Source organism: Hyperoodon ampullatus, assembly GCF_949752795.1.
Source record: "Hyperoodon ampullatus genome assembly, chromosome: 9".
Classification (NCBI taxonomy): Eukaryota; Metazoa; Chordata; class Mammalia; order Artiodactyla; family Ziphiidae; genus Hyperoodon; species Hyperoodon ampullatus.
Window position 1 is genome coordinate 33,017,565 of NC_136922.1, and position 27,886 is coordinate 33,045,450.

Sequence of the window (27,886 nt, forward strand, 5' to 3'; positions counted from 1 at the left end):
AAATTAAAGATTCCGTAAAAATCAAAGCATAGATTTCACTACCTGAAAATCATAGCTATTTCAAAGTAGAAGGTAAAATGAGTTTATTGTAACTTCCCAGAATCCCACTTGATAATTTGTATGAGGTTCTCAGCCACTTTACTTTTTTAGCTTGAAAATTATTGTTTAAGGAGTTTTAGGTCATAGACTTGCGCTTTTTCTGGACAATTTTACCATTTCTTCTCTTAAAATAGGACTGTATCATAGGGCTACTTAATAAAAACCTCATGTTTACTCAATATACGTTGCCAAATGTGACAAAAATCATTCATACATAGTAAGTCTCAAAAAAGTTTCCTTTCAATTCAATTATACTCTCTATTATTTTTTAGAAGTTAGTCTGTGTATAAAGTGATTAAAGTTTATGATGCTCTGACATGATTGTACTGATAAGAAATTATGATCAAAGACTTTTCAGCACCTTCACAAAACTGGAAACGATAGAACTTTGATGTATTTTGTTGCAGAATTAGTCTATATTCTCAATCCCAAAGTAGCTATTTTTTTTTCTTTGAAACAGGGTCACCACATGCCTTTTAGAGGGTGGGATAAAGTATGCATTTGCGCCCCAAGAGCCCCAGCATTTGTATGTTCAACAACTTTAATTGCGGGCTTGCTTCATAAAAGGCTGGATGTTAGATAGTATCATGCATTCATTCAACAAATATTTATTGAGTATATACTATGTGTCAAGCACAATTTTAGGTATTGGAAAATTAGCAATAAGCAACATAGACTAAACCAAACCAAACAAAAAAACCCTGCACTCATGGAGTTTACTTATATACAAAGATAGATCAGGCTTTCTAATCAGTTTACACTCTAACAGAGGGGATAAGTGTAAAAAAAATTTTTTTAATGATAAATGACTTGCAATATATGAAGTGCTATGTCAAATTCATGCTTCAGAATTCTAACATCGGAGGAGAGGTAATTTCTAGTGTCAAGGATCAGGGAAGGCTTCGTGGAAAATAATGACTTAGTTGAGACCAGCCTACATGTGTAGTCTAAGTTATGAATATGTCATACATAATTACTTTAAGTTAAGTTCATTATATTACAAAATAAAAGAACAAAGAAAAGTGAGGTAACTTTAAAATATACAGCGCACAATATGTCTACCTTTGAATGTGTCATGGGCATGAAAGATTTTCAATATGAAAAACACAATAGCACAAAAAGTAAAAGGAAAAATCAACCCAAATTTGATTGGCTTCCTTGTTTTCAAACATTATTAGTTCTGATTTTAGACTATGAGGACTTTTCTTGTTAAAAATATATTTAAATTGTTGCAGTGGAAAAGAAGTTTTATAAACTTCTAAGTTTTATAAAAATCTCTTCTATATTTACATTATTAATAAATTCAAAGTAGCAGGACAAGATTTAAAGGCTTTTATTTTTATAAACACTTGGAGGTATAAACTAAATAGGCTAAATAATCTTTTCTGCTGTTATCATTGAGAGTCTTCATTTACTTTCACATTATGAAATTTTTGTTAACAAAATAGTTTTCAATTTGCCTAGACTCTAAAAATTTTAGTCTCTACAAAAATTCGAAATATTATACGTGAAAAGCACAATAAATTCCAATAAGCTGCTTTTTTTCTTTACAATTTATTATTTTAAATAAGTGAGAAATAAGAAATGGCTCCTAAATCACTCAGTTTGTTCCATCAAGCTTCTCTCTCGTTCGTTTTATGAGAATGAATTAAGCAGATGGAATGCACAGGGATACTCATAATCACAGAGTATTAAAATTGCATTATAGGGACTTCCCTGGTGGCGCAGTGGTTAGGAATCCGCCTGCCAATGCAGGGGAAACGGGTTTGAGCCCTGGTCCGGGAAGGTCCCACATGCCACAGAGCAACTAAGCCCGTGCGCCACAACTACTGAGCCTGCGCTCTAGAGCCTGAGAGCCACAACTACTGAGCCTGAGTGCCACAACTACTGTGCCTGAGTGCCACAACTACTGAGCCCGCACTCCTAGAGCTGGTGCTCCACAGTAAGAGAGGCCACTGCAATGAGAAGTCTGCAAAACGCAACGAAGAGCAGCTCCCGCTCGCCGCAACTAGAGGAATCCCACGTGCAGCAACGAAGACCCAACGCAGTCAAAAAATAAATAAATAAATTTATTTTTTAAAAAAAAGCTGCATTATATAACTGTGCTTATTTCAAATACTGAAAATAAAGATTCATCTGCAGGATCTTTTTTTCTCTTAGAGCCCTGCTATTCCCATTATTTTTGGAGTTTTTCAAGTGCACCACTGCTAAAGCTATTTAGCATGAAAGAGCAACTATGCTGAACTTCTTTAATTCTATGGAAAAGTTTCTCTTGAAAATGTTGCTCAAATGAACATTTCCACTCTAGAGGGGGGAAAGCCAAGCCAGGGATAGTCACTGCAGCACAAACAAAAATGTTATGTCTTTTTTCTAAGTAATTCTTGCAGAATAGTTCAAGAAACCACCAGGAATAGAAGTAAACATAGATATTTTAACTGAGCACTTTAAATTCTTTAAATCTAATATACATGATCTTAATCTAATGATATTTTGTTTACCTTTAGTTTGGTCTAGTATATTTTCAATATAATTGGGCTCAAGAGGCTCAAGTTTTTGTTCTAATCATCTTAAATTTGTTTCTATAAAATTAAAATATCCAAATTGATTCATTCTTCAGAAATCTAAGGGAAGAACTTCCCTGGTGGTCCAGTGGTTAAGTCTCCATGCTTCCAATGCAGGGGGCATGGATTCGATCCCTGGTCAGGGAAGTTTCCCACATGACTCGCCCCCCCCCAAAAAAAAAATCTAAGGGAAGCAGTTAGAAAATTAATTTAAAGGCCAAATGTAGTTATCAGTAAACATTCACACTGACTGATCATCTAGTAATTTGACATTTGACTCGTCAGTTTCAAAATTTTTTACATTTTTGGTTTTCTGTGTTAATTCTCTTTTACCTATAAATTCTGTATTATGGCAATAATTTCTTATCTAAGTTCATCTGAAGCATGAGGTTCTGATTCTAACAGAAGGAAACCGCTTATGGAAATAAATTGTTTTACTAGGAGAGCTGAGACAAATTTTTTACAACCTCTGGTCGGGACATTGGCTTGTTTTGGTGGTTGGCATCAGTAAGGGATTCCTTTACAGGGGATTGTTTTTCATTTTTGTTCTGCTTTCCCTACCAACTCTTCTTACTTAGCTGTGGTATTTAAATGAGCTTTCTTTTCTCTGATACTGGTTCTATATACACAAAATATCCTACCTGCATTATTTTCCAGTGTCAAGCAATAATCCCTTCCCCTCTTGCATTTGATAGAACTTTCTGAAGTGGTCCAATAATTTCATTGCTATTTCCAGTCTTAGTCCTCTTTCTGAAAACTAAATTCCACAAATATTTGTAGAAAGTCTACTCAGTGCCGGTTGTTGTGGAAAAGGTAAAGGATGGTATAAATAGTTTAATTCTTTTTACAACTGCGGAAACCAGACCAAGGAGGTGAAAAAAAACTGACCCAGGGTCACAGCAGGGTCAGTGACACACAGAGAAAACAGGCGCCTTTGTGGCATCCACAGTTTATGAAGATCAACAGATTTACAGGTAAATGAAGTTATTTAAGTGCAGCTTTTAATTCAAAGGCACAGCCAGGGACTTTGAGCTCTGCGAACAGGCCATGGTTCATGTCTCTAGTTAGGGGTGGGAAGCCAGAAGGGTTTATGGCCTGTGACCACCGCTCTGTCCCGGTGTGAGCAAATAAGAGAAGGGCTAGTGGCAGGGGGCGCTTCTGCCAGCTGTTCTTCACAATGCAGGAGATAGCAGAGGAGGGAAGAGTTTGAACTACACCACAGGGAGATAGACATGCAAATATATGTACGTGTATATGTATATACACATCTTCCCCCCCCAGAAATTTCACTAAAGCAAAAAGAAAATAAAATTCAAACCCAGTGATAAACTATTGTTAATTTGGACTAAATCTGAACATATCACTTTTAGTTTGATATGAGGAGGAATTTCTTAGCTTACTGCTAAGAGTGTGTGAAGCCGTTGTTAATACAGATTCCTTGGCTTCTGGAGGTTCTGATGTGGCTGGGCCTTGAATCAAGCTTTTGAGAGAAGAAAAGTCATGGGATCTTCTTCCATATCAGCCTTTCCCATTAAGCTGAGTTTACATGTTTGGGGTAGTTTAAATGAGATCCTGGGTAAAGTGACTGAGATGAACCAGGTAATGTTTTTTTCAAGGTCTCTTCTACTTTCAAGTCTTTAGCCTTTAGCTTTCAATGACATGTAGAACTTTTGGTCTGGATAAATATAGGTGTTCATTTGTTTTTTAGAAAGTAATGCTATTGGGTCTGGGCAAACCTCACCCTGGGTCAGTTTTCTTACCACCCAAAATAGGAAAAAGTATTTTTACTACCTTCCACTCAGGATTATTATGTGGTATCATTCTATGATAAACACAGTCTCAGTCCTGCCACCGAACTAGCTGTGTGTCTACCTGCTTTGACCTTCCCTGGCTTCAATTTCCTCAAATGTAAAAGGAGACTCTAGCAGATCCCTAGAAATCCTCCTAGTCCTCAAATTTTAGAATTGTTTTATAATGAAAGAGATTCAAATGAAAGACATATAAAAGAGATACTCTGCACAATCCCCTAATTAAACACACAAACGAAAAGCCCAAACTTCTTTATACAAAGTATCCAAGAATTTGGAATATATAAAGGGCTATTTTCCCACTTTGAGTTTTTAGGACTAAGTTCTAATATGAACTGCTGCAATCTCTTTCTCTTTCCATTAGATAAAAAAGTGCTAACAGTTTACATTTCCAAAGACCAAATCTTAACTACCAAAATTACATTTTAGAGAAATCATAACTTACTATTTACTATAGTGAATCTAGATATCTTCCAGTTCACACAGCCTTTTCCTGTTACAAGTGCTTCAAACACTTTGACTTCCCTTTACACCACAGAGTCTGCTTTTTTGACTTTACATCCACTCTAGCCTGGGCTTTTGAAAACAATAATTTATTTGCATATTTATATTGGTATATCCATAGTAGAATTTAAAATCCAGAGTCTATACCTCATTTTATATAGCATAATCACTTTGGTAATGCCACTTGGTGGCAATTTGCTTAAATTGTATTACTTTCAAAATGAATTTCTGTTTAAATGTCCAACTTCTAATTAGTTACATATACATAAATCAAATTCTCTAACATCCTTAAATTACCTGTAAGACTATTTTTTAAAAAATTATCACAACTTTTTTTATGACTTTGTAAATGCCATTGCATCTCTTGGTTTTTAATAGGTTATTATTTCAAGCTTTCATGGAAAAATTAGATGGAAAAGACCATATTTTAACCCACAGATAATAGATTTTAACAAAATAACTAGTAGTCTTCAGCTTTACTTTCATGTTTTCAAACTTATTGCAAAAATATATGAAAAAATGTTTAAAAAACAAAGTAATTGGTTTTTATATTACATACAAAGTTACATTAAATGAAACCACAAGTTATTAAAGAGATTCTACTTATGATAATTAGTAGTAACTGCAAACCAACAATACATTCAAATTTTAACTATTATAGACTTTAAACAATAAAAACTATAAGCCAGATCACTGGATTTGGTTGTGGGAAGATACTTTAATTTTTAGCTTAATCAAGACATGCTGATTTTTCTCTTTTTCTTGCTTATACAACTTCTTTGCACTTTGGTTGTAATATATTTATTTCCATTAACTACCACATCTGAGAGTAATTCAGCTTATTACTATATTAGCAGAACATTGGTAGAGAATAGGAAAGAAAATAAATGCATCACTTATTACAACAAAAAGACACTTTTTTGTTTATTTAAAAAGCAGTGGTCCTTCTTCATCTGTCAAAACTCAAAGTGTTAAAAATATTTGGTTATCCTAATGTAACATGACTTTCCTCCAACTCTGTAATGAAATAATTTAGGGATATTTAATAATCAAGGAAAGAGAATCTCTTCTGAGAATAGTAATAGGAAGGGGCTATCATTGATTGAAACAACATCCTTTATTTATAGCCACTAAAAACTTTATTGGTGGTCAGCCCTGAAGCAATATTACAGTTTAATCCATTCCCCTATCCCTCAATAAACAGAGAAAATGCAGTAAATAATAGGACCCAGCTTTCACTTAAAATCTGAGTTTCCTCTCTATATTTAGGTTTCAAAACACATTGTTGTTTTCACAATAACAGCACACCATATCTTTGGCTTTTTTTTTTTTTTTTTTTAATTAGGGACATTTTCTCAAATAATGTTATTTACTTTGATTAAAAGAAACCATCCATATATGGATCATATGCAAAAATAGAAGTGGTAGAACAATCCAACAGAAATGGTTTGTGATAATAACTTCATATTTTTTGAGTAAATTTAACACCTATCATTTTCAAAATATGTGATATTATTCTAAGTTTTAAAATTCATTACATGTATGTTTTAATAATGTTACTGGATATTTTTAACCTATATGTAATAGTTTTTTAAAAATAGAAAACAAGACAAAGAAAAATAGAAAATTCCAAACATATTTGTATTATTTAAATTCTAATGTTGATGTACTAATAGCATCCTAATTCCAGTTCAGTCTATATTATTACTCTTCTCTTCCCACCTTTAAAAGCATCATATTGAAGTATTCTGACAGTTAAGGAAAAAACTTAATAAAATAATGCTTACCTTGCTTGTTTTAACCTGCAGCCTCAGAAATGAACACAAGTTCTATCTTGCTTTACTCCACAAATCTCCACAAAGGGCTTCTCAGCAGGAATATGTACATATGTTCTCCTGTCCAATTGCACACACTGACTGCATTCCATACCTTCCATACCTGACAAAACTGCCCTCAACTGGAAGATTTGTTGATATTGAGGGAAAAGAGTAATGTCACCTTTAACCCTATTGTCTATTTCACTGGATTAAAACATTTTCTCAACTTTTTTTGCTGTTGTTTATTAATATTTAAAACAAAATTCAATTTAATCTGTTTTTAAAGGCTATGATATTGGTTGTGGATTAAAATACAATTTGAATATATCTCTATGGTTGCCAGAGATAAGCATCTATAGTGTACTACACCAAAATTAAAAAAAAATTTAGTTTATTTTCTATTTGGCTTTTTATAGATGGCCATTCATTTAAATCAAAACCAAAAATGGCATTTGAATCTTGGTAGTAAAGAAATATAAGAGCAGATAAATTACCATAAGAGATATAGTAATATTAAAATGAAGGAGCAAAATTCTAGGCAATTTTCAACAAACGAAAGCAAAGGATGGTGACATCATTCAGTATTTAATTGTCCCAGAACAAACTGTTAACAATATAACAGAAATCATACCTTTTCTTGATGTAACAAAATTGATTCTTTTTTGGTATTTATGACCTTTGTTAGTGTCCTTTTTATGAATTAAATTTTTAGTAGCTGGATTTGAATTAGAATGGGTTAGAATTAAAAAGAGGGGCCATACAGTTATGTTAGCTTAGTGGAAAATATTCAGTAGTAATATGTTTCATACTTCTTTGTATCAAATTATACACATTTTTTAAAGTTTTAATAATATTTACAGAGTAAGATTTAGTTACATTTAAATTTTTCTCCAAGTCTTGGAAAAGTGCTAGGAAAAACACTTTTAGATTACAAATAAGATATGAAGAGTTTACAAAGAAAAATAACTTAAAAAATAGAAAAATTACTTCAATGACTGGCACAAGACTCCCCTCCCCCAAACCAAAATTAAATGAAGGGAAATTATCAGTTTCAATTATTGATATTAAATTTAAATCCCAGTTCAAGCAAAATTTTGCCTTTGAGAAGGCACTAGCACTGTCAATTTAAAAATAATTGATCAGTAAATTTAAGTCATTTGAGAAAAGCAACAAAAAATATTACCAACTTTTATATTTTTAAGCAACCCACTACAAAAAAGAAGTAAATGTTTCAATGGAAGTGTGTTAGGCATGAATTTTAGCACAAATCTTTATAGGGTCTATTTTGATAAAGATTTCAGACTAGGTTTTGTTTTTTTTCTGCTGTATCTTATATTCTCAGATTCTTATGAATTTTAGCTGAGATGTTTTGAAATAACAATAAAATCCTCACCTAGCCAGTTGTTTCCATCTTTAAAGCTGGGATCATCACGCTAGAGAAGTTCAGAACCAAAATGTAAACAGAACTCAGAAGGAATGAATTTTAAAGAGTCAAAGTGTAAATGATAATGATCTACCATTATTCCTGCAAGTAAGGAATTTATAAATATACTTTGCCTTATTATATCTAAAAACTGTATTTTCATATATAGACAGCATGAAGGATTCATCAGTTTATCTCTAAAGGAGCTGATTTGTATATCCATGTCATGAAATCTGCATAGTTCCTTTTTTTTTTTTTTTTTTTTTGAATGGGATTCTGGAAAAGAAATGGCCAGGAAAACAAAAGGTCCCAATATGAAAATAGTAACCTAAGATGTGTCCTTTAATTGTATGTGTTATAAAATGCTGAGAACTAGTTATAACCTCAGCATGTGCTTTGCTTTCGGATTATTTTAGTGGGGAGAGGAGGTTCTTATTGTTCTCTCCAGTGGGATTTCATGCTTGGATTACTGTCCCATTTTACTTCATCAGTCAATACATTCTCTCTCTACCACCATCCTTACACCCTTAGCAGGAAAACCTGCAGGATAAATTAGTTGCAACCAAGAAACAAATTTAAATATCCAAGTCTTCTCAGCCTCCCCATACCCCTCCCCCCACAAACAAATGTCTATCTTCTTTGTTTCCTGTGGCTGGTCTGCAAATACTTATGTACACATCAATTACCAAAGAGTCTTTTCACTAAAGGTCTCAATCCCTCCACCCCCAGAGTAGCAATAATAAATGACTATTTTTTTAAAGTTTCACTCATGTGAAGCAGTAAAACAAAGAATATAATAGCAATAAAAGGAATCATGTTTATCTACTACTTTAACAATTATGTTTTAAGTTACCAGATAGATGAAAATTCTGATTCCTGACTTAGTAGTTGAAAATTAAAAAAAAATAAATAAATTTCTCCAACCAGAAAAAAGTTTTCTTAAATAAAAATATTGGTTATATAAATCTTTGAATTCGAGAAAACATTTGAAAATAGCTCAGGTTTTAGAGTTTTGGTTTGTCCAGATTATTTTGGAACTTTTTTTTACAATTGAAATTTACTCTAAAAAATTATTTTTTCTACTGTATCATTTTCAAAATATAAAAGTTACACAATATATAAAACCCAATCTAGGGTCATTTTACAAATAATCATGTCTTTACATTTTAAATTTCTTAGGTGTTTAAGGTTTATATAAATTATTAACTCTGTAATCTTCAGTATTTACACTATAAACTTAGTCTCTAAGCTCTCACTAATTTGTTCAAGTCAAAATAAACCATTTGTAAGTTACTCTGGTTTCTGAGAAATAATTTTACATGAAAACTTAAAAAATACATTATCTATTAACCATATTAGTGAAATGTAGTTGAATTATACAAAATGTAAACAAAATATATTTTAGAACAGTTTTTCTTTACTAATTAAGCCAGTTTTTAAAATTTGTTTTAAAGAGCTGCTCAAATAACTTTGTTTTAGTATCATGGTACATGGCATTTATATTCCTTCAATTAGTTGGTTTTCAGAGACTAAAAAGAAAAAGTACAGAACTAAATAAATAGTTTTTCCAAATGAACTTAAGAGGATGATAGGATGATGTAACTTGACTACTTTAAAATATTTACTAGGGGACTATTGTTTTACTAGTTTTAAACCAAATCAAGTATTTTGTCAAGACTTCAGAAAAACAACTAAATTATCTGTGAACAAATTGTTATATTTCTAACTGGTACATTTCCTTTTCTTTAGATAATCAAAGAATTGGAAAGTCTGTCATGAAATTAGATATACCAAACAAATTTATACTTCCCTCTTTTCTGTAATGGTCAGAGTTCTGATTTTTAATTTATTTTTGAGACCAGTAGCAACTTACGTATAAAATTACAAATGCATCCAAGATACCACTACCTAGAATACACCACTGTAGCTGTTAGCTTTTCATTTAATCACATTAAATACGATCATTCGTTTGTTTTGTGCTTTTCCAAGCCAAATTCATATTTATTTTTTCTCACCGTCTCCACCAAACGTCAGTAAAATTAGAACATTTCAGCTACAGAAATCGCTAATCCTTCAAGGTCGGTCTCAGCTCCTAGGTCTTAGGGGAAGCTTCAACGAAAACGTGGTCTCGGCATAGTTGATTTTACCCGGAATTTTTCGTTTGCTTTTTTTGGAGGGATTGTTTGGTTTTGCTTAAAACAACCCTGTGGACCACAAAGGGGGTTAGGAAAGGAGGGGCCGGAATGAGTCAGTTTCTCTATAAGCCCCGGAAAAATCAGGCACCTGGAAACATATTTTGTTGTTTTAACTAAAAAAGACGTATACATTCTAAGGTGCTGGAATCGAGCAGGGAAACGATGTGACTCCAGCAGCTGAGCATGGAGCAAACCTACGACCTCTGGGCGCTGGACGTTGGGGGAAGGGAAGGGACTCTGCGGGCACCACGCGGTCAGCCCAAGGGGCGGAATTCACACGCACACGCACAACTATTTTCCACTCTTCCTCAGTTATCTCCCTCTTTCCTCCTTGGGGGTTGGGGTTGGGGTCTCACAGTTAAAGGGCATGAGAAATGAGAGCAAGAAGAGAGGAACCCAATCTCACCCCTCAACAAGAACAAAACCAATGAGAGGGAGCAAAGGGTTATTTTCGCGCCACAAAAGATGGAAATCCAAGGGCTGCTCGATGGCCAATGAATGGAAACTAGCAAACGGCTCCGGCGGAGGCAGCCGACGGTGATAGGTTCTCTCCGTCCACCAATCGGGTGAGAGAAGCCCTCCCGCCCCCTCCCCAGCCAGGGGCGGCGTCTCTCTCCAAGCTGGTTGCTCAGACTCGGGCTCAGCGAGTCGGCCCCACAGAGCGCGAAGCCCCGCCCCGGAGCCGCGTTTGCGCGCCCAGTGCACCCGTCTCACCGCCCCGCCCCGCCCCGGGCATAGGCGGAGGGTTCAGCGAGCTCTCTTTGCGGTCTTTCTCCGTGGGTACCGAGCATCCCCCAGCTCCAAGGAGCCCCTGGCACACTCAAAATAGGCCGGAAGTGCGGCAGGGTCGCCAGACTCGCTGCCTGGTCCGCCCCGGCAGGCAGGGGAAGGACGAGCTCAGGTGGGGTAGTGCCGCGAGGGGGACGAGAGAGGCTCCCCTGCCCGGGCCCCCACGTCTAACCCTCCACGCGGCTCCGCGCGGAGGGACAGACCCCGAGGCGGAGCCAGAAGGCGCCTGTCCCGCGGCAGGGCTAGGGAGGACGGGTGGTCTAGGGCCTCTGAGGCGAGCAGCGGCCGACGAAGGATCCCGCCCTCTTTCTCCCGGCAGAGCCAGGGGAAAAAGGAAACATCTCCTAGGGCACCATTTTTTATTTTAAACAAAAATAACTGAAGGCATATTCTGAAGAGAGGACAGAGCTAGGTTACCACTTATCACACATCTGGTTTTAACAGATCAGACTCCAGGAGAGCTGTTCGAAGGAGCAAGAGAATGTTAAAAAATACCTCCTATGAGGCCCAGGCGACGCGGCGGGCATTGCGTGCCCACCCGCGTTAAGGACTTCGGCTCTGGGCTGGTCTCAGAGGAAGCCAGGAGTTAGGGGTAGCAACAAGAATGCCCCTTCTCCCTCCTCTACCTGATAAGCCGTCGCTCATAACCTGTGGATACAGGAGGGGTAACCGACCTTCTAAACATGGTTTTTCTCCTTTAACATTACACTGACCCTTAAGAAACATTTTTATTGCCTTCAGGTCAGGAGATCAAGAGGAGGTGCAGCTGTCCAAAGAGTAAACAGGCTGCAGTTGGAAAGACTCAACCGCATCAGAGCACATACAATGGGTGGGAGTCCTTCGTGGAGTTAACATTAATTAGCTGCAGTTGCTTCAGGAAGAGCTTGGAGTAGCCCATACACACGGTTAATTTCTTGTGTCAGACTCATTCAGACTGGAGGTTACATTAACCTTATATTCATTCTTGAAAATCCACCGAAGATATTTTTACACTTGAAATGCCAGTAAAAAAACCCAATTACCCATGCTCTTTCTACTCAGCCATTGATTATATACTTATCCCTCAAATGCTTGGAAAATTCGAAGTGGAATGGACTGTATTTACCTCCCTTTTTGATGTCTGAGCTTATATAACTCGTGTATGTTTTTAAGGTCCTAGACGGAGTATCCAGTTTGTTATAATAATACACAGATTAAATTCACAAGAGCCCCAGGAACATATTTCATCAAAACAGCACACACTTGTTTTAAATTCCAGCTGTTAGATTTGTTTGATAGTGACAGACAGGCACGGACTAGTATTTATGGAAAATAAACATTTTACCCCCTGCTTTAGAAGCAGGTATTTTCTTAGGTCTCAGTTTTAATAAGAGCAAGTACAGTCAAGAATCCAGAAGGCACCATTCAATTGATTTTTGAAAGCAAGTTGAACATATAAAATTGTTCTTATGAAAAATTACTAAAACTTAAATGGTCAACAGAGTATAAAATTTAGAGAAAAGCAAATGTTACTAAGTGAATGAAAAACATATTTCTCCAAATAGCTTTTGATCACATGCAACAGGTAAATGAAAAATAAATTCATAATTTGATATTTACATTTTGAATACCACAGAAGTCATAAAGAATACATATATTTTTTTCCTTTTTTTTAGAACGAAGGTTCTCTTTTCAAAAACATGAAAAGGAAAAATAAGTAAGCTCTTTTTAAAAGTTAAATCTAACCAGAAACTTAAAATTTCACCACCAAAACGTTCATTGAAGACATAGCTCATAACGCAGTTCTAAACATGATTACACAAGAACATGTTTACCCCCTCCGTATCGTAAAGTAAAAACATTTCACTAAATTAAATGTGAATGAAAATATTGTGAAAGTGAGTTTACGTTTAAAAAGTTGGATTTGCTTGGCAGGAAAAGAAAAACCTGTTAGAAAGAAACAGTTGCATTTAAAATGGATGATCTGACACCTTCCGGTTTCTTAACACAAAATTATGTTCCTTTTAAAAGGAAAAATGTAAATGCTCTTTATACCATGCAATAATTCCCACATATTTAAAAAATAATCCGCCATTCATCTTTCAATTGGAAATCATACACCTTTAAATGCCATATACGGATTGGACCAAAAGAAATGAACTATATCAACTGTCATAATTACTGAAGATGATTCAGTGTAAACAGTATTTTCTCTACTACTCAATACATTTTTCTAATAAGAAGAGTATTAAGTCATTAAAGATTCTTGCTTATATTTCCATCCTATATATAACTGCAATCACTTTTTAAAAATAAGCATTCTTTTCCATGGAATACCTGTTAAAAATAAACCTCAAGTATCCTGGTGCACATGAAGCCTTTGAGTGGAGTACACAATCATGAAACACTTGGAGATTTCCAGAAGAACCCCAGCACTCATTTCCGTATTCCTCGTCTCCAGTCCTCATTTTGTCGGCCCAGTAAGGCTCCACCGGGCCCAGACCCTACCCCCCACACCCACCATTGTACTCGTTACACACAGGGGAAATTATGAATGGTTCTCATGGCCAAATGCAGGCAGAAAAGAAGCAGAAAGAGACTCGAGCAATTTTTCGAGTGCAAATACCACCTAGGGGTAACGCAGAGCGGTCTTCCTGTTTTAAGAGTCCCAAGTTCTCCAACTAAAATTCTTTAAATAAAAGTACCAGCCTACCCCACTCCTCCTCCTCCTCTGGAAACTACAGGAAGAAATGGTTTCCGTTTAAATACCGACTTTTCCCACTCTGAATTCTCGGCTCCGGCCTCCGAGGCCCGGGACGCCCCCATCCCCACGCCAGAAACCTCTGCCCCTGCGCTCCCCTCCCCCACCGGTGGCCAAGCCCGCCCCCGGCCTCATTGATCCCGGAGCCTTTTCTGAATCGCGCAACCAATGGCAAACGCGAAGCCCAAAGCCACCGCGAGCGCAGGCGGAGGCGGAGGAGGTGTCGCCCAGACACCCGCCCAGGACGCCGCGGGCTCCCATCCCCCATCCCCCTGGCTCGGGGCCGCCCCACTTCCCCGGTGCCCGCGACTGTAAAGGGTGCACAGGGTGGGGCGCGTCTGCCCGCCTCTCCCGCCCGCACCCACCCACCCAGACACCCCCTCATTGCGTTTCCGTCCCTGCCAGCCCTGGGAAGGTGCTCGCGGCTTTGCCGAGGTTACACTTGTGTCATCAAAGCCACAAGGCGAGTTCGGAATGGGGACTCTTTGGCTTTGTTAATTACCTCTTTTAAAAAATCGAACATTGAAAACTCCGGTAAATAGAGCTGAGGAATTGCCTAGTTAGCACCCCGACTCCTATCTCATTTAAAAAAAAAAAAATCAATATTTCTCCCCTCCCCCTCCCCTCCCCCTCCGGATCCGCCCCGACCAGATAACCCTTTCTAAACTCCGTGGTGACAATCTGCTCCCCCGGCCGCGCTCCCCTCCGTGCCTCGGCTGCGGCTCCTTTAGCATTTTCCGCCCCTCTTCCTCCTCGCCTTCTCACGGTCCCTCGCCCAATCTCGTTTCCCCTCCCCCTCTTCCTCCTCCTGCTAGCTCTTTTTTTCCTGCGAAGCCCACTCTAATTGAGGCGCTGGGATTCCTCACGTGAGACGTTGATTTGTAGTTTGAACACGTGGCTCATTCAAAAAGCCGGACACTCGGAGCGGATTTTTTCCGCCTCCTGCGCCTTCCTCCCTCCACCCCTTCTCCCCTCCCCCCTGCCAGTCACCCTTCTGGGTTTTTTATGGGGAGGCGGCGCCTGCCCTCACGTAGTGTGATATTTTCACAGTCCGCTGGCCGATGCCAGAGGGGTTGGGGAGTAAGAGACAAAAAGTAGTTTCCCCCCCTCCCTCCTCTCCTCCTTTTTCTCGCTAATCCCGCCTCCTCCTCCGAGTTAGGAAGACTCGTTGATGCGTTTGGGTTGTAGCAAGGCTTTTTCTTTTCTTCTTTTTTTTTTTAATACCTAGAAAAGGAAAAACAGAAACCCTCGGATCTTATTTTTCGCTCCTCGTTCTTGTCCTTGGTTCTTAGCGTGTCTGTGTATTTTAACGGCGAGAAGAGGAGGGGAACAAAACCCGCCGGATCCATCCATCGCTGTGGGTGGTTTTAATTTTTCGTTTTTCTCAATTTTTTTAAACAACCGCTCTTCACAATGAACAAACTGTATATCGGAAACCTCAGCGAGAACGCCGTCCCCTCGGACCTGGAAAGTATCTTCAAGGACGCCAAGATCCCGGTGTCGGGACCCTTCCTGGTGAAGACTGGCTACGCGTTTGTGGACTGTCCGGACGAGAGCTGGGCCCTCAAGGCCATCGAAGCGCTTTCAGGTGGGCCCCGGCCGGGCTCCGCCGGGACGCCTGCCCAGCCCCGCGCCGCTTGCCCGGGCCTGCCGGGGTCGGGCCGCGGCTGACACGGGGTTGTCCACACAGGGCCCCGGCCTGGGCGGGCGGGGGAGAGGGGACGAGGCCCGGGCGCCTGCACGCGTGGGTCGGGGCCCTTCTCCCAGCCCGGGCGCCTACCCGGCCCCCGCGGCTCCCCTCCCCCGCCGGGCTTTGAGGGCTGAGAGCGAACGCGCTGTCAAGAAAGCCCCGGCGCGGGCTCGGAGGGGAGGCGGGGGGGACTGTGTGGCGCCTGGGAGCGGGGCTGGAGGGGGTGGGGTGCTCGCCCCGCGCCCCGCCCGGGCCCAGGCGCGTGCTCCAGGCTCCGGCCCGCCGGGCCTTGCTTGGGGACCGAGAGCGAACGCCTGTTTCTCGCTCCTTCCTTCCTCTCCCTGCCGGTTATTTGTGGTGTTGGATTCGCTGCCTCCCCTCCCGCCCCAGACCCCGGCCGCGGGAGAACTCAAAGTGGCCTTGACCCGGCTGCCGAACGAGGCCGCGGGTGGTGCCTAGCACGGGCGGCCCCGCGCTTCCCCTCAACCTTGCGGGAGGCGGGCGAGGGCGACCCGGGTTATTTGCTCGACCTTCCCGCGTACGACGAGCTAGAGGGGCAGGTGGGCGCGGGCGACCAGGGGTCGCCTCGAAGCGAGTCCCGCCGTGGCGCCGGGCTGCCAGGCTTCGGGCCGCGGCCTCCGGGACTGGTGGGGAGCGCTCGGCGAGGGCGGGGGGCCGTGCGTGGCGGGGAGGCGCGCGGGGGTGGGACGCCCGGGGGAAGGCTGTGTTCAGGTTCCACTCCGAGTCACATGCCTTTCGGGGTGGCGGGTGCCGCGCCGTCCCTCGCGCGCTGTGCAGTCCGTGCTGAGCTGCGCCTCTGGACGTTCGCTCTTGCCGCGCCTGCCCTGCGGTCCTCGAGCCTTTCCCGCCGCTCACTGCCAGTTCCCGGCGGGCCTGGGCTTGAACCCGGGGGAAGGGCCTGGGCACCCCCTCCTGAAGAAAGCCCACGTAGCCCCTTCCCCCGAGCTTGTCTTCTGGAGTCTCTGGGGAAGCGGACGGGGTGGGGGGGGCGGGCAGAGTGTTCCCGAAGTAGTGGGTCAGCCAATTGATCCCCCTTCCCACCCATCTGTAAGTTACACACACGCAGCCTCCAGGGGCTCAGCTTCCCACCCGCGCGGGGCCGGTTTCTCTCTCGGCTTTGAGCCACGTCCGGGTGTCTTTCGGGGTCTCAGGAGGCCACTCGTGTCGCTGCTTAGGCCGTGCGGGTCCTTGGGGCCCAGAGAGCCGCTGAACCGGGCCAACTGCCCCTCCACCTCTTGTGTGTCCGCAGGTAAAGTGGAACTGCACGGGAAACTCATAGAAGTTGAGCACTCGGTCCCCAAAAGGCAAAGGTGAGCTTACTTATTATTTTCTCATTGATTCTGTTTTTCTCAACCATTGGGAGGAGAGATTCAACACAGCTGAAAACAACTTTTCCTCTTACTGTTATTGGGTTGCTGTATGACTTGGCGTTTCTCGTCTTTTGCCTTTAAGTTTCTGGCAGGTGTGTGTGTGTGAATGTGTGTTGGTACTGCTGTGAAGGAATAGACGACTTGTCTGTGGCCCCTGACACTGGATTATTGTTACTGGTATAAAGTCGCTTAAGGAAGCTCTCACAGCTACATGTTCTCCGGCAGAGTAGGTCAAGTTGCTGTAACAGGAAATCAAAGTCTCAAAGGGCAGTTTCTGGGCATCTGTGGGAATTAGGAAGCAAAGAGTGACCGCTCCAGCCCGCCGCCCCCCACCTGAAAGTGCAGGATAGGCGGAAGCAGCTGCAGACACGCGCGGGTGTGGCGTGCCTTTCCTTCTCTGTCCTGAGTTGGCGGCGACGAGTCTGAGAGGCCTGGGAGGCCGTCCGCACATCTGAGAGGAGAAGAATTTGCCTTTACCCTGGTAGCTCGCCCGCCGGGATTGGAACACGTGAGTGAACGCCTGGGCTTCTCCTGCCCAGAAGCGCCTTTCAGTCACTGCAGAGTAAGACAGCTTTCTGCAAACTCGCCTTTGTCTCCAGGCCTTCCCCCCACTCCTCCCCCACGCCCCCATTTTAAAAAATACTTGTGCTTACAGATAACCACTAAGAGATGGAGAAGGCTGAAGATTTTTGCTACTTAAACAAGGGGGATTGCACTTTTCGGAGAGCATGTGTAGTGTGTCAGTGTACAGAATGTTTGGAGACTGTGTTTTAATCTCTCAAGTATTTTGGAGAAATGGCTCCCTTCTCCAGAGCAGGCCAGATCCCGGCTCTGTAGCTCTGACTGGAAAGGCTCTGCTTCCTCCCGGTGGTGCTGGTGTTGGCTTATGCGTTGCTGGGCTTTGCAAGGTGGGGTTAGGGTTTCTTCCTTTACCCCCTCCCATCCCCCACTCCCAACCTGGGCCAAGTAGTAAGCTGGAAGTTAATTTAAACTAGGGCAGCCAGAGCGTCTGGTTAGATATTGGTGAGGGTGTGTATGCTGGAGGGCGGAAAGGGTTTGCTGTGCATTTCCCTGGTGCTTGGCTGGGAGAGATGGCTATCTAACAGGTCACCCTATGCCTATTTTTATTTTTTTAATCTATTTTTAAATTATTTTACTTTATTTTAAAGGGTGGTTTTTTTTTTTAGTTTCTTTTTAAAATTAATTAGTTAATTTATTTTTGGCTGTGTTGGGTCTTCGCTGCTGCACGCAGTCTTTCTCTGGTTGTGGCGAGCGGGCTTCTCATTGCGGTGGCTTCTCTTGTTGCGGGGCACAGGCTCTAGGCGCACGGGCTTCAGTATTTGTGGCACGTGGGCTTCGGTAGTTGTGGCTCGCGGGCTCTAGAGCGCAGGCTCAGTAGTTGTGGCGTACGAGCTTAGTTGCTCTGCAGCATGTGGGTTCTTCCCGGACCAGGTATCGAACCCGTGTCCCCTGCATTGGCAGGCGGATTCCTAATCACTGTGCCACCAGGGAAGTCCCTATGCCTTTTTTAAAACATTTTATTTTATTATTTTTAGCTATTTGTTGCTGCGCGCGGGCTTTCTGTACTTGCAGCGAGCTGGGGCTACTCTTCGTTGTGGTGCGCGGGCTTCTGGGCTTCTCATTTCGGTGGCTTCTTTTGTTGCGGAGCATGAGCTCTAGGCGTGCCGGCTTCAGTAGTTGCAATGCGCAGGCTCAGTAGTTGTGGCGCATGGGCTTAGTTGCTCCGCGGCATGTAGGATCTTCCTGGACCAGGGCTCGAACCTGTGTGCCCTGCCTTGGCAGGCAGATTCTTAACCGCTGCACCACCAGGGAAACCCCCTATGCCTATTTTTAGATTGAGCTCTCTTCCAGGTAAAGCACTTTCACAAATTGTGTTTTTGTTTGCCAGCCTGTTTGGATTTTTGTGGATTTCTCTTCTCCATGTACTTAATTTTCATCGGGATAGTTGGAAAGAGATTTGGCGTGGCCAGATTTTGTTCTAGTTGGGAATTTTGGTAGGGGTCAAGTTATTTTATATAGCAGAATGGAATTCTCTTTTAAAAGCTTCTAAAACAATAGAACGTGTGCTGAAAACTATCTAATTGATCTCAGTTTAATAAACAATTGAAAAATTGGGGGAGAAGTCATATCTCCTTAAAAAAGGTTAAAGGCATAGTCTGAATTGTTTACCTATTGGAAAAAAATGTAAGCACATTCTTCAAATTCTAATTGGTTTCATGTTTAGCCACTGTATCTTAATTTTTTTCAGATGTTGAATAAGAAATAGGCAGATGGTTGTGTTGAAGGACAGGCATTTTAACATTTGAGAGTTTCTAAATTTAAACATTAAATGTCTTGACCTGTGTATAAATGCAATAACTTTGCCTTACTCTCCTGATTTTCCTTCTCCAGGCTGGTGTGAATTTGTCCCCCATGTGTAGGGAATTAAAAACATTGTCTGGTTAATAGACTGCCTGTTTTATTCTTAAAGGCTTTTGCCCAACCTAAAAACATACTTAGTTCACTTGTTACTTTATGACAAACAGGAGTTGCTGCTTAGGAAATCACATAAAGTAAAATGTTACCAGCGGCAGAAAGTATTTATCAATGGAAACTTCTTCAGTTTATTAACAATGTAGATTAAATTTTGTAGCTGATTTTCCTTAGCATTAAAATGCTGAGGATTTTGAATGGTATTGTCTTACTAGCAAAGTAAATAGGAGTGAGTACATTGGAGACAACTTTTTTTTTTTAAACTGATTTAGAGAGCAATCAAGTAAGTCATTTGCTTGTACAGAAATGGCTAAAAACAACAATAGAGCTTGCTTTCTCTGCCAGGGGATTTTTAAAAAATTTTTTTAATTTTAATTTTTATTTCAATTATTTATTTTTGGCTGTGTTGGGTCTTCGTTACTGCACGCGGGCTTCTCTTCGTTGCGGTGTGCAGGCTTCTCATTGCGGTGGCTTCTCTTGTTGCAGAGCATGGGCTCTAAGGCACGCGGGCTCAGTAGTTGTGGCGCACGGGCTTAGTTGCTCCGCGGCATGTGGGATCTTCCTCCAGGGATCGAACCTGTGTCCCCTGCGTTGGCAGGCAGATTCTTATCCATTGTGCTACGGGGGAAGCCCTGCCCAGGGAGATTTGCCGGAAATCTGTGTTACAATTTTGTTCTAACTGAACCTTGGAACTGTGTTGTAGTTTTCCTTATCTGGACTGTTCCACTGTCTGAATAGGCTTTGGGAGAGAGCAGAGAAGGCACCTTGGTGATCCACATGCCCAGCACCTATAGGAGGGTCAAGAGGTGGTACTGGTGACAGTGAATTGAATGCCGCGGACCAGCCCTTGCCAGTGAGCCTGCTGGACTTCTGGGTGGAGTTCTTTGTGCTTAGCAGTCATTGCATTCCATCCCATCATCATGTGGGCACCTGAGGCAGGCATACCCACATATGCAGCAGTGACCTTTATACCTGCTGTGCAAGGCATGTTGGGAGCCCGGTGCTGAAGAATGCTTATGGCAGCACTCTGAGATGGATCAGTGGGCTTGCAGCAGCTAAACAGGGGAGCAGGCCCAGGGGGTGATTTGATGCGTGGTAGGATGGCCCAACTCTGACGGGGAGCAGAGCTGGGCGGGACCATTTCAGGAAGGGGCATTGTTGAGTTTGGTTCAGACCAAGCTTAGCTGCTGATTACCCAAGTCACAAGGGAATGTGGAAGGAATGTTGCTTTTCTGCATTCAGATACCCCCCAGTTGGGGAAGATTATAGCAGTGCTTCACAGAGTTTGAGGTCCCCTGTATCCAGAATGAAGAGAAGATTGCACTGAGTACCAGTGATAGTGTTGTACTTTTTGTTCCAGATATAAAAGATACAGCACATGAAGACTTGGCTTCACTCTGGAGGTATAAGCTTTAAAAAAAAAAATTTCCCTCCCTCCTTGGGGGTGAGGATGGGTGTGAAAATTGTTTTGACTTTGGAAGACGGTGGCTGACTTTGGTTGGAAGAGTCACTGGTATCTTGGGGAACCTTGGTGTGCCCCTATATGATTTTGTAAATAGCGCCGATTTCCTTTTTGTTATGTCGTGGGCTCTTGGGCATGGGAGAGGTAACAGGAAAGTTGCTGACGCTGGGGAACTGAACGGATGGTGGTTTAATTCGTTTTCCATTACTTTTTTAAATTATGAAAATTTGTGTATTTTCCAGCTTTTTCTAGCTTAAACTTCCTCATGATTTAGCTCTTGGCCTTGATTAGAATTGTATGTAGCCAAAACATATTTGAATGAAAGAGAAAAAATAGTGGGATATCATAGTTAATATTTTTCCAGGAAGGATCCGTTAAAACAGACTGTGGTGCCTAAGCTCAAATGTCTTTGTTTCTTGCTTCCTTAAAATTAAAAAAAAAAAAAAAAAAAGGAAATAAAATGAACAGCTTATTTCCGTATTAGAATCTTATGTTTAGCATATAAATGGGGTAGAGCATGTATAAAAATTACTGTGTTTTAAATATATCTTACTTTAAATGGCCATTTAAAAGCTAGTGCTGCCTTTTAAAAGCTGGTAAGTGTAGAATAGGATGGTGTCATGACTAGCCATGTGCCCATTAGCCAGGGCATAAGACCCTGTTGTCTCAGGACAGTAAAAGCTGTTTTTAATGCTAAATATTTTAACAGGTATGCCCCTTGTTTATCACTGGTGGTACAGGTGAATCTTGTTAATTAGGGAAATTTCTCAAACATGCATAGCCCTGAGATTCTGAATGTTAGGAAACTTTCACGGCTGGTAAAGAATCATAGGCAAGGTTATCTTTGCAGTGCTCGGTTTAAGATCAGTAATGCATGACTGCTTAAGTGGTTATAGCCAATGAGATTTTTCTTGGTTTCACGTTGTTTTCTCAGTACGGTTTGAGAAAGTTTAAAAGATTTCTCACTTTTCTTTCTCACTTTATTAGAATTTTAAAAAATGTTGATAAGTAGCTTCTGTGTGGCTGTCCATGATAACAAGGAAGACGTTATGAAAACGTGACATGTGCCTGGAGCCAGTGGGAACTGAGAATCTTGGCTTCTGTTTCTGGTTTCCTTTTGATTTGTGTGATGACTTACATTCTCTGTTCACGCCAAATGCCATTATAATAAACTAACAGGAGGCATATTTTGTTCTGAGTTTTGCATTCTGCTTGAAATAAATGAGTTACCAGCTAAGGTTTAAAAATATATTTTGGAATTGCAGAGAGCTGGGCTTTTCCCTGTAAGGAACTTGACTTGTATTTCTTTTCTGTAGTATGGTAGTTCAGTTGCTTTTGCACGTGTACCTCTTTTGGGCAGTCAGCAAGAGGGACATGATCTTTGCCATACTTTGAAATGCTTTTGTGAGCCACACTACTGTAGTTCATGTGTTGTTATAGGTCTGGGATTTTGTATTAAAGTGAAGCTGTTGAGCCACCTTGATATATATTTTGAAGCAACTCCATTTTAATGGTTTTAGCAGCATTCAGACAGCAACTTTTCTAGCAGTAACTAATTTTGAAAAGTGTGAATTATCCATTCAGGAACGCTGGTGGTTGGTTTCGTCTGGGAGGAAGGAGAGAGTCTGTGCTATTCTTAGCTGAGTTTCCTTTATCAACTGTTGACTCTGATTCAAGCTTCTAGAGTCATAAGACAGGAGGTGGCAGTGTGGGAGCAGTGACCAAGGGATAGGATTGGCATTTTTATTTTTAAAAATTTTTATTGAGTTATAATTTACATACCATACAATTCACTTGCTTTACTTGTGCAATTCAATGATTTTTGGTATATTTACAGAGTTGTGTAACTATCACCACAGGCATAGAATTTGTTGTTGTTGTTTGTTTGGTTTTCGTTTTTGTTTGTTTTTGGCCACATGGCATGTGGGATCTTAGTTCCCCGACCAGGGATTGAACCCATGCCCCCTGCATTGGAAGTGTGAAGTCTTAACCGCTGGACTGCCAGGGAAGTCCCTGGATTGGCATGTTTACTTAAGATCTCTGCCCCATAAATCTGATGTTTACAAATGGGCTTTGACTACAGAATTTTGCTTGAAAGCTGGTTGCAAACAGTTTTCAGTGTTCTATTAAAATTTATCATGGTCTGAAATTGCTGTTTGGTAAGTATTTGGTAAATAAACACAGCTATAATAAATATCAATACAGTATAGGAATTTTGTTGCCCTGAAGAGGAGTCCATAGTACATAAATTATGTGTTTGAGAGAATTATGCTGAGGCCATTTAATTTGATTAGGAAAAGGTTTGAAATTATGGAATTATTGTTTCCTCAAACCAAACTTTGAAATGAAAAAAAAAAATGCTGTTAAAATCTAGTGGAACTCTAAGCTGAAAGAGGCCTGAGTCCTTAGAATATCGGCCGTTATCACTTAGTTGTTTAGGATGTTGATTCCATTGTGATCATGGTGTTTCAGTTCTCTATCACAGCACCCTGAAAACTGGTGGCTCGAAACAACAGCAACTTACTTTTTCCTATGGTCATATGGGTCTGTTAGGTGGTTAGTTCTGTTCCACATGATTATCATTTTGGGTCATTTACTAAGCTGGGCTAGAAGGTCCAAGAAGACTTCACTCACATGTCTGGCCTCTTGGTGCTTATCCAGGTCATCTTTCTCTACTCGGTATCTCATCACTCAGTAGTGGCCCCTGGCTGGCTACCGCAAGTGAAATCAGAAGCTGCTGGGCCTCTTAAAGGCTAGGTGCAGAATTGGCAGATTGTTGCTTTTAATCCCATTCTATTGATAAAGGCAGGCCACGAGGCCAGGACAGGTTCAAGGGGGATGTGGAAATAGCTTCTCTCTCTTGATGGTGGAGTGGCATTCATGTACACAGAGGAGGAATTGATGGTGGCCATCTTTGTAGATCCTCCACAAATTGGAGGGGGGGAGCATTTAGGCTTGAAAATGCTTAGAACATAAAATACCTGCAAATAGCATTTAGTGCTAGAAATGGGGAGCCAGTCCCCTTGTAATATGCTGGTAAGAGAGGATGGTGTTAACTTTTGAGGTAACGAGTAGTGGTCAGTCTCTGTTTATTTCTACGGAACAGCTAATAGGGTTTGCTGATGGATTGGATGAGAGGTGTGAGAAGAGGAAAGGATGACAAGAGTTTTTGACCAGAACAACTGGTTGGAAGGTGGTGCCACTGACCAAAATGGAGAGTATTGTGAGACAAACAGGTTCTTGGGTGGAAGTCAGGAGCTTTACTTTTGGCATATTTTGTTTCTAACGCTTATTAGAAATTTAAATGATGACGTCAAGTAGGTAGTTGGATATATTGGTCTGGAGCCCAGGAGAAGGTAGGAAGCGGAGGTGAGCGTTAGAGGCTTCATTAGCTTGTGGTATTGAAATCATGGAATTGGACAAGATCATCAAGGAACTGAGCCTGGAGCTCTAGGAGGAAGGAGGGACCAGCAAAGGAGAGTGAAGGAGGCCAGTGATTAGTGGAAGTCAAGCACAGCGAACTGTTTCTGAGAGAGAAGTGAAGAAAGCCTGTGGAGAAGGAAGGTAATCAACTGTGTAGAGTATCGCTGAGAGTTTGTGCTTTAGATGGATGAAAAAGTGAGTGGGAGCGGTGTTAAGTCTCAGCCTTCTGGCTGTGCTGTAAATAAATGGAGAGCGATTTACAAAATTTGGAGCAACCTGGAATACAGCCTTTCATCCAGGATTCATTTATTAGGCTCTTAGTTCTTTTTTTTTTATGTTCCAGAAACATCTATAAGTATGTTCTATTTATAAGTTGCTAGAGATGGAAGCGGCTCCTAAGGTTAGTAGATCCTCCTCTTGTTCAGTGGACAAGACTTGTTGGTAACAGTTGACCTACCCTCTGGCGTCTGTTTTGACCCTTCTGGTGACTGTGAGCTCACTTTCCCGTGGACAACCCATTCTGCTTATTATTAGTACATATTTGGTTCCAAAACAGTGCAAAGTCCAGTGCTTCTATGCGCTTGTCTAAATACTTGATTAAAGACAAGCAAAGGCTGAAACTAATGGCCACAATAGTTTTGAATATTATGGGTGAGGTTTAAAATACTTTAATCACTTTGTTATTTTAGTATACTTGAATAAAGCATTCCGTCCATTTTATTCATAAAATTTAAGTTATAAGAAATATAAGAAACCCTTGAAGTGCCCTAAATTCTCTCATTTTTGCGTATTAAAAAATCTGGTCCTTGGTAAAGTAGCCTCCTTCTCAAATTATGAATACTGTCTTTGGCCACAGGAGTCACCAAAACAAGGTGATATGTTAGAGCACTTGATTTTGAGACAGGTGACTTTGTCTGAATAACTCTTTTAAGACTTTCTTTGTCTATGCAAGTCCTTTGATTAATAGAATGCTACTTTCAGAATGTGTAAAACACCTGCTAGTTTGAGAAAACTAATAAAAATGAGATAGCACAGTAGGGTTTTTAAAAAATGGTATTAGTTGCTTTACCAAAGGATTTTCCGTAAAGCCCTGGGAGAAGAAGTGACTTTCCCATGGCACTGCAGGTGATTAGTAGAACCCATTTCCAGGTCCTGTGACTCTGCCCTGTCTTCATTTCTCCCATTTAAAGTTGTCAAATCCTCAAAAAAGTAGCTTACACAGCAGCCTGATCTTGTTTGCAGTGGCAAGTCGGAGCAGAGATGCCCTGTTTCTTGCTTTCTCTGAAGAAAAAAGAAATCTTGTTTGGCTTCTTTGAAGGGTTGATTTATTGTCTTCCTGCAGGAAAAAGAAAGGTACAGGTAGTCTGGAATCCGGGGCTTACTGCAGGATAAAATATCCGGACATCCTGTTTTAAGACAGAAAATGAGACTACTTTTTCCTTGAAGGTTTTTTTTTTTTTTTTTTAAGCAGCTTCATCTTAGTATAAATGAATTGCAGGGAAGTTGGAGGGGGCCTAAGGAGATATGAGAGTAGAACAGAGGGCATGAGGAGGTAGATGCCATGGCTTTATCCCAGGCAGGTGATTGTGATTCACAGCATGTGTTTTAGATGGCAAAAGAGGTAGAGGTGTCCTCTGTGGAGTCCATGGTGCCTGGTTGTCCCGCCTTGTTACCAAGTTTAGTAGGATCCTGCCTTGCGGAAGGAAGTCTCTTAAACTTGGAATATTAAGGATTGGGAGAGAGTAGGAGGGGGAAATCGTACTGAAACATCTTGATGAGGAGTCCTGATGCTTGCCTCATGTGCTCTTGTTGAACTGAAGGGTGTAGCCAGAAGAATGTGATATCTGGGTTTGAATCCCAACTCTACTTTCTGAATTCATGATGATAAATGTTTAAGGATGAGGAAATCAGATTTGGGAGGTTAGAATGGAAAGGATGCCTCATAGGATCCTGGGGATGTGTATAAAGCATCAGTAGAGCATCACCCAGTAGTCACTCCCATGGCAGCTGTTATATTTTTTCCTCTTGAGATTCAAATGTGAAGCCTGGATGTATATTATATTTGGTGGTGATAACAGAAATAAGAGAAATTTTTGTTCTGTTTGGGATGTGGGCTCATAAAAGTAGAAACCTTTGGGTGGTGTCTTTTTGTTTTTATCTTCATTGAGTGTGTATTACTTAAAAAAATTAAGATATAACCTAGGTACGATAGAGTATATGAATATTAAATAAAACATCTTGATGAATTCTTAACAAATGTATACATGTAAATTAATTCAAAACACATGAATTATGAAAATGTGGAAATATTTGTTCTTTAATCCTCCCTATCCCCATGTATTTCCCATGTCTTATAGCTGGTAACTTGGTATATTATTTTTCAGCAATTTTTCTGTGCATGTATCCACACTTTTTAATTTAATAATCAAATCATACTGTTTATTTTTTGTGCTTTTACTAAATAATGTATCCTGAAGAATCTTTGGTGTAGGTACAAATAGTTCACTCTCCTTAAACCAATTTGCATTGCAACAATATAAATAGTTGCAACAATTTAAAGGTTCTTTTCATAGTGATTTCAGTGCAGCATAAGTATATGCATGTCATAGGACTCTTGGTTGGATATATATATATATTTTTTAATAAATGTATTTGTATTTATTTTTGGCTAAGTTGGGTCTTTGTTGCTATGTGCGGGCTTTCTCTAGTTGTGGCGAGCGGGGGCTACTCTTTGTTGCTATGCGTGGGCTTCTCATTGCAGTGGCTTCTCTTGTTGCAGAGCACGGGCTCTAGGCGCATGGGCTTCAGTAGTTGTGGCGTGGGCTTCAGTAGTTGTGGCACGTGGGCTCTAGAGCGCAGGCTCAGTAGTTGCAGTGCACGGGCTTATTTGCTCCGCGGCATGTGGGATCTTCCTGGACCAGGGCTCGAACCCGTGTCGCCTGCATTGGCAGGTGTATTCTTTTTTTTTTTTTTTCTGTAAGCGGGCCTCTCACTGTTGTGGCCTCTCCCGTTGTGGAGCACAGGCTCCGGACGCGCAGGCTCAGCGGCCATGGCTCACGGGCCCAGCCACTCCGCGGCATGTGGGATCTTCCCGGACTGGGGCACAAACCCACGTCCCCTGCATCGGCAGGCGGACTCTCAACCACTGCGCCACCAGGGAAGCCCGGCAGGTGTATTCTTAACCACTGCACCACCAGGGAAGCTTGGTTGGATATTTCTATAAGGTAAATTCTTAGACCGAAAATTGCTATGTCAAAAGACAGGCACATTTAAATGTGGAAGTGCTCTGCCCAAAACGTAAGTTTACTTATTGACATGGTTAGTTATAGTTTGACAACCAGGGAGCTGTTTTCAGTGAATTGTGCAGTGAGACAGTTTGGTTAAAAACTGTCTTTTCTTTCTTTCTTTTTTTAAAAAAATTTTTTATTTAATTAATTAATTTACTTTTGGCTGTGTTGGGTCTCCATTGCTGCGCGTGGGCTTTCGCTAGT

The 27,886-nt window shown here is 41.2% G+C and overlaps 1 protein-coding gene across 1 annotated transcript in view; it reads left to right on the plus strand.

The window, feature by feature from the left end:
* Positions 1-15,349: 15,349 nt before the first annotated feature.
* The window catches only part of IGF2BP3 (insulin like growth factor 2 mRNA binding protein 3), a gene marked incomplete at both ends in the record, with an annotated part of 148,535 nt that continues 135,998 nt past the window's right edge, over positions 15,350-27,886 (plus strand). The window contains 2 exons of the mRNA XM_079711318.1: positions 15,350-15,524; positions 16,897-16,957. Of these exons, the coding sequence (XP_079567444.1) occupies positions 15,350-15,524; positions 16,897-16,957 (236 nt within the window). The remainder of the gene's footprint in view (positions 15,525-16,896; positions 16,958-27,886) is intronic.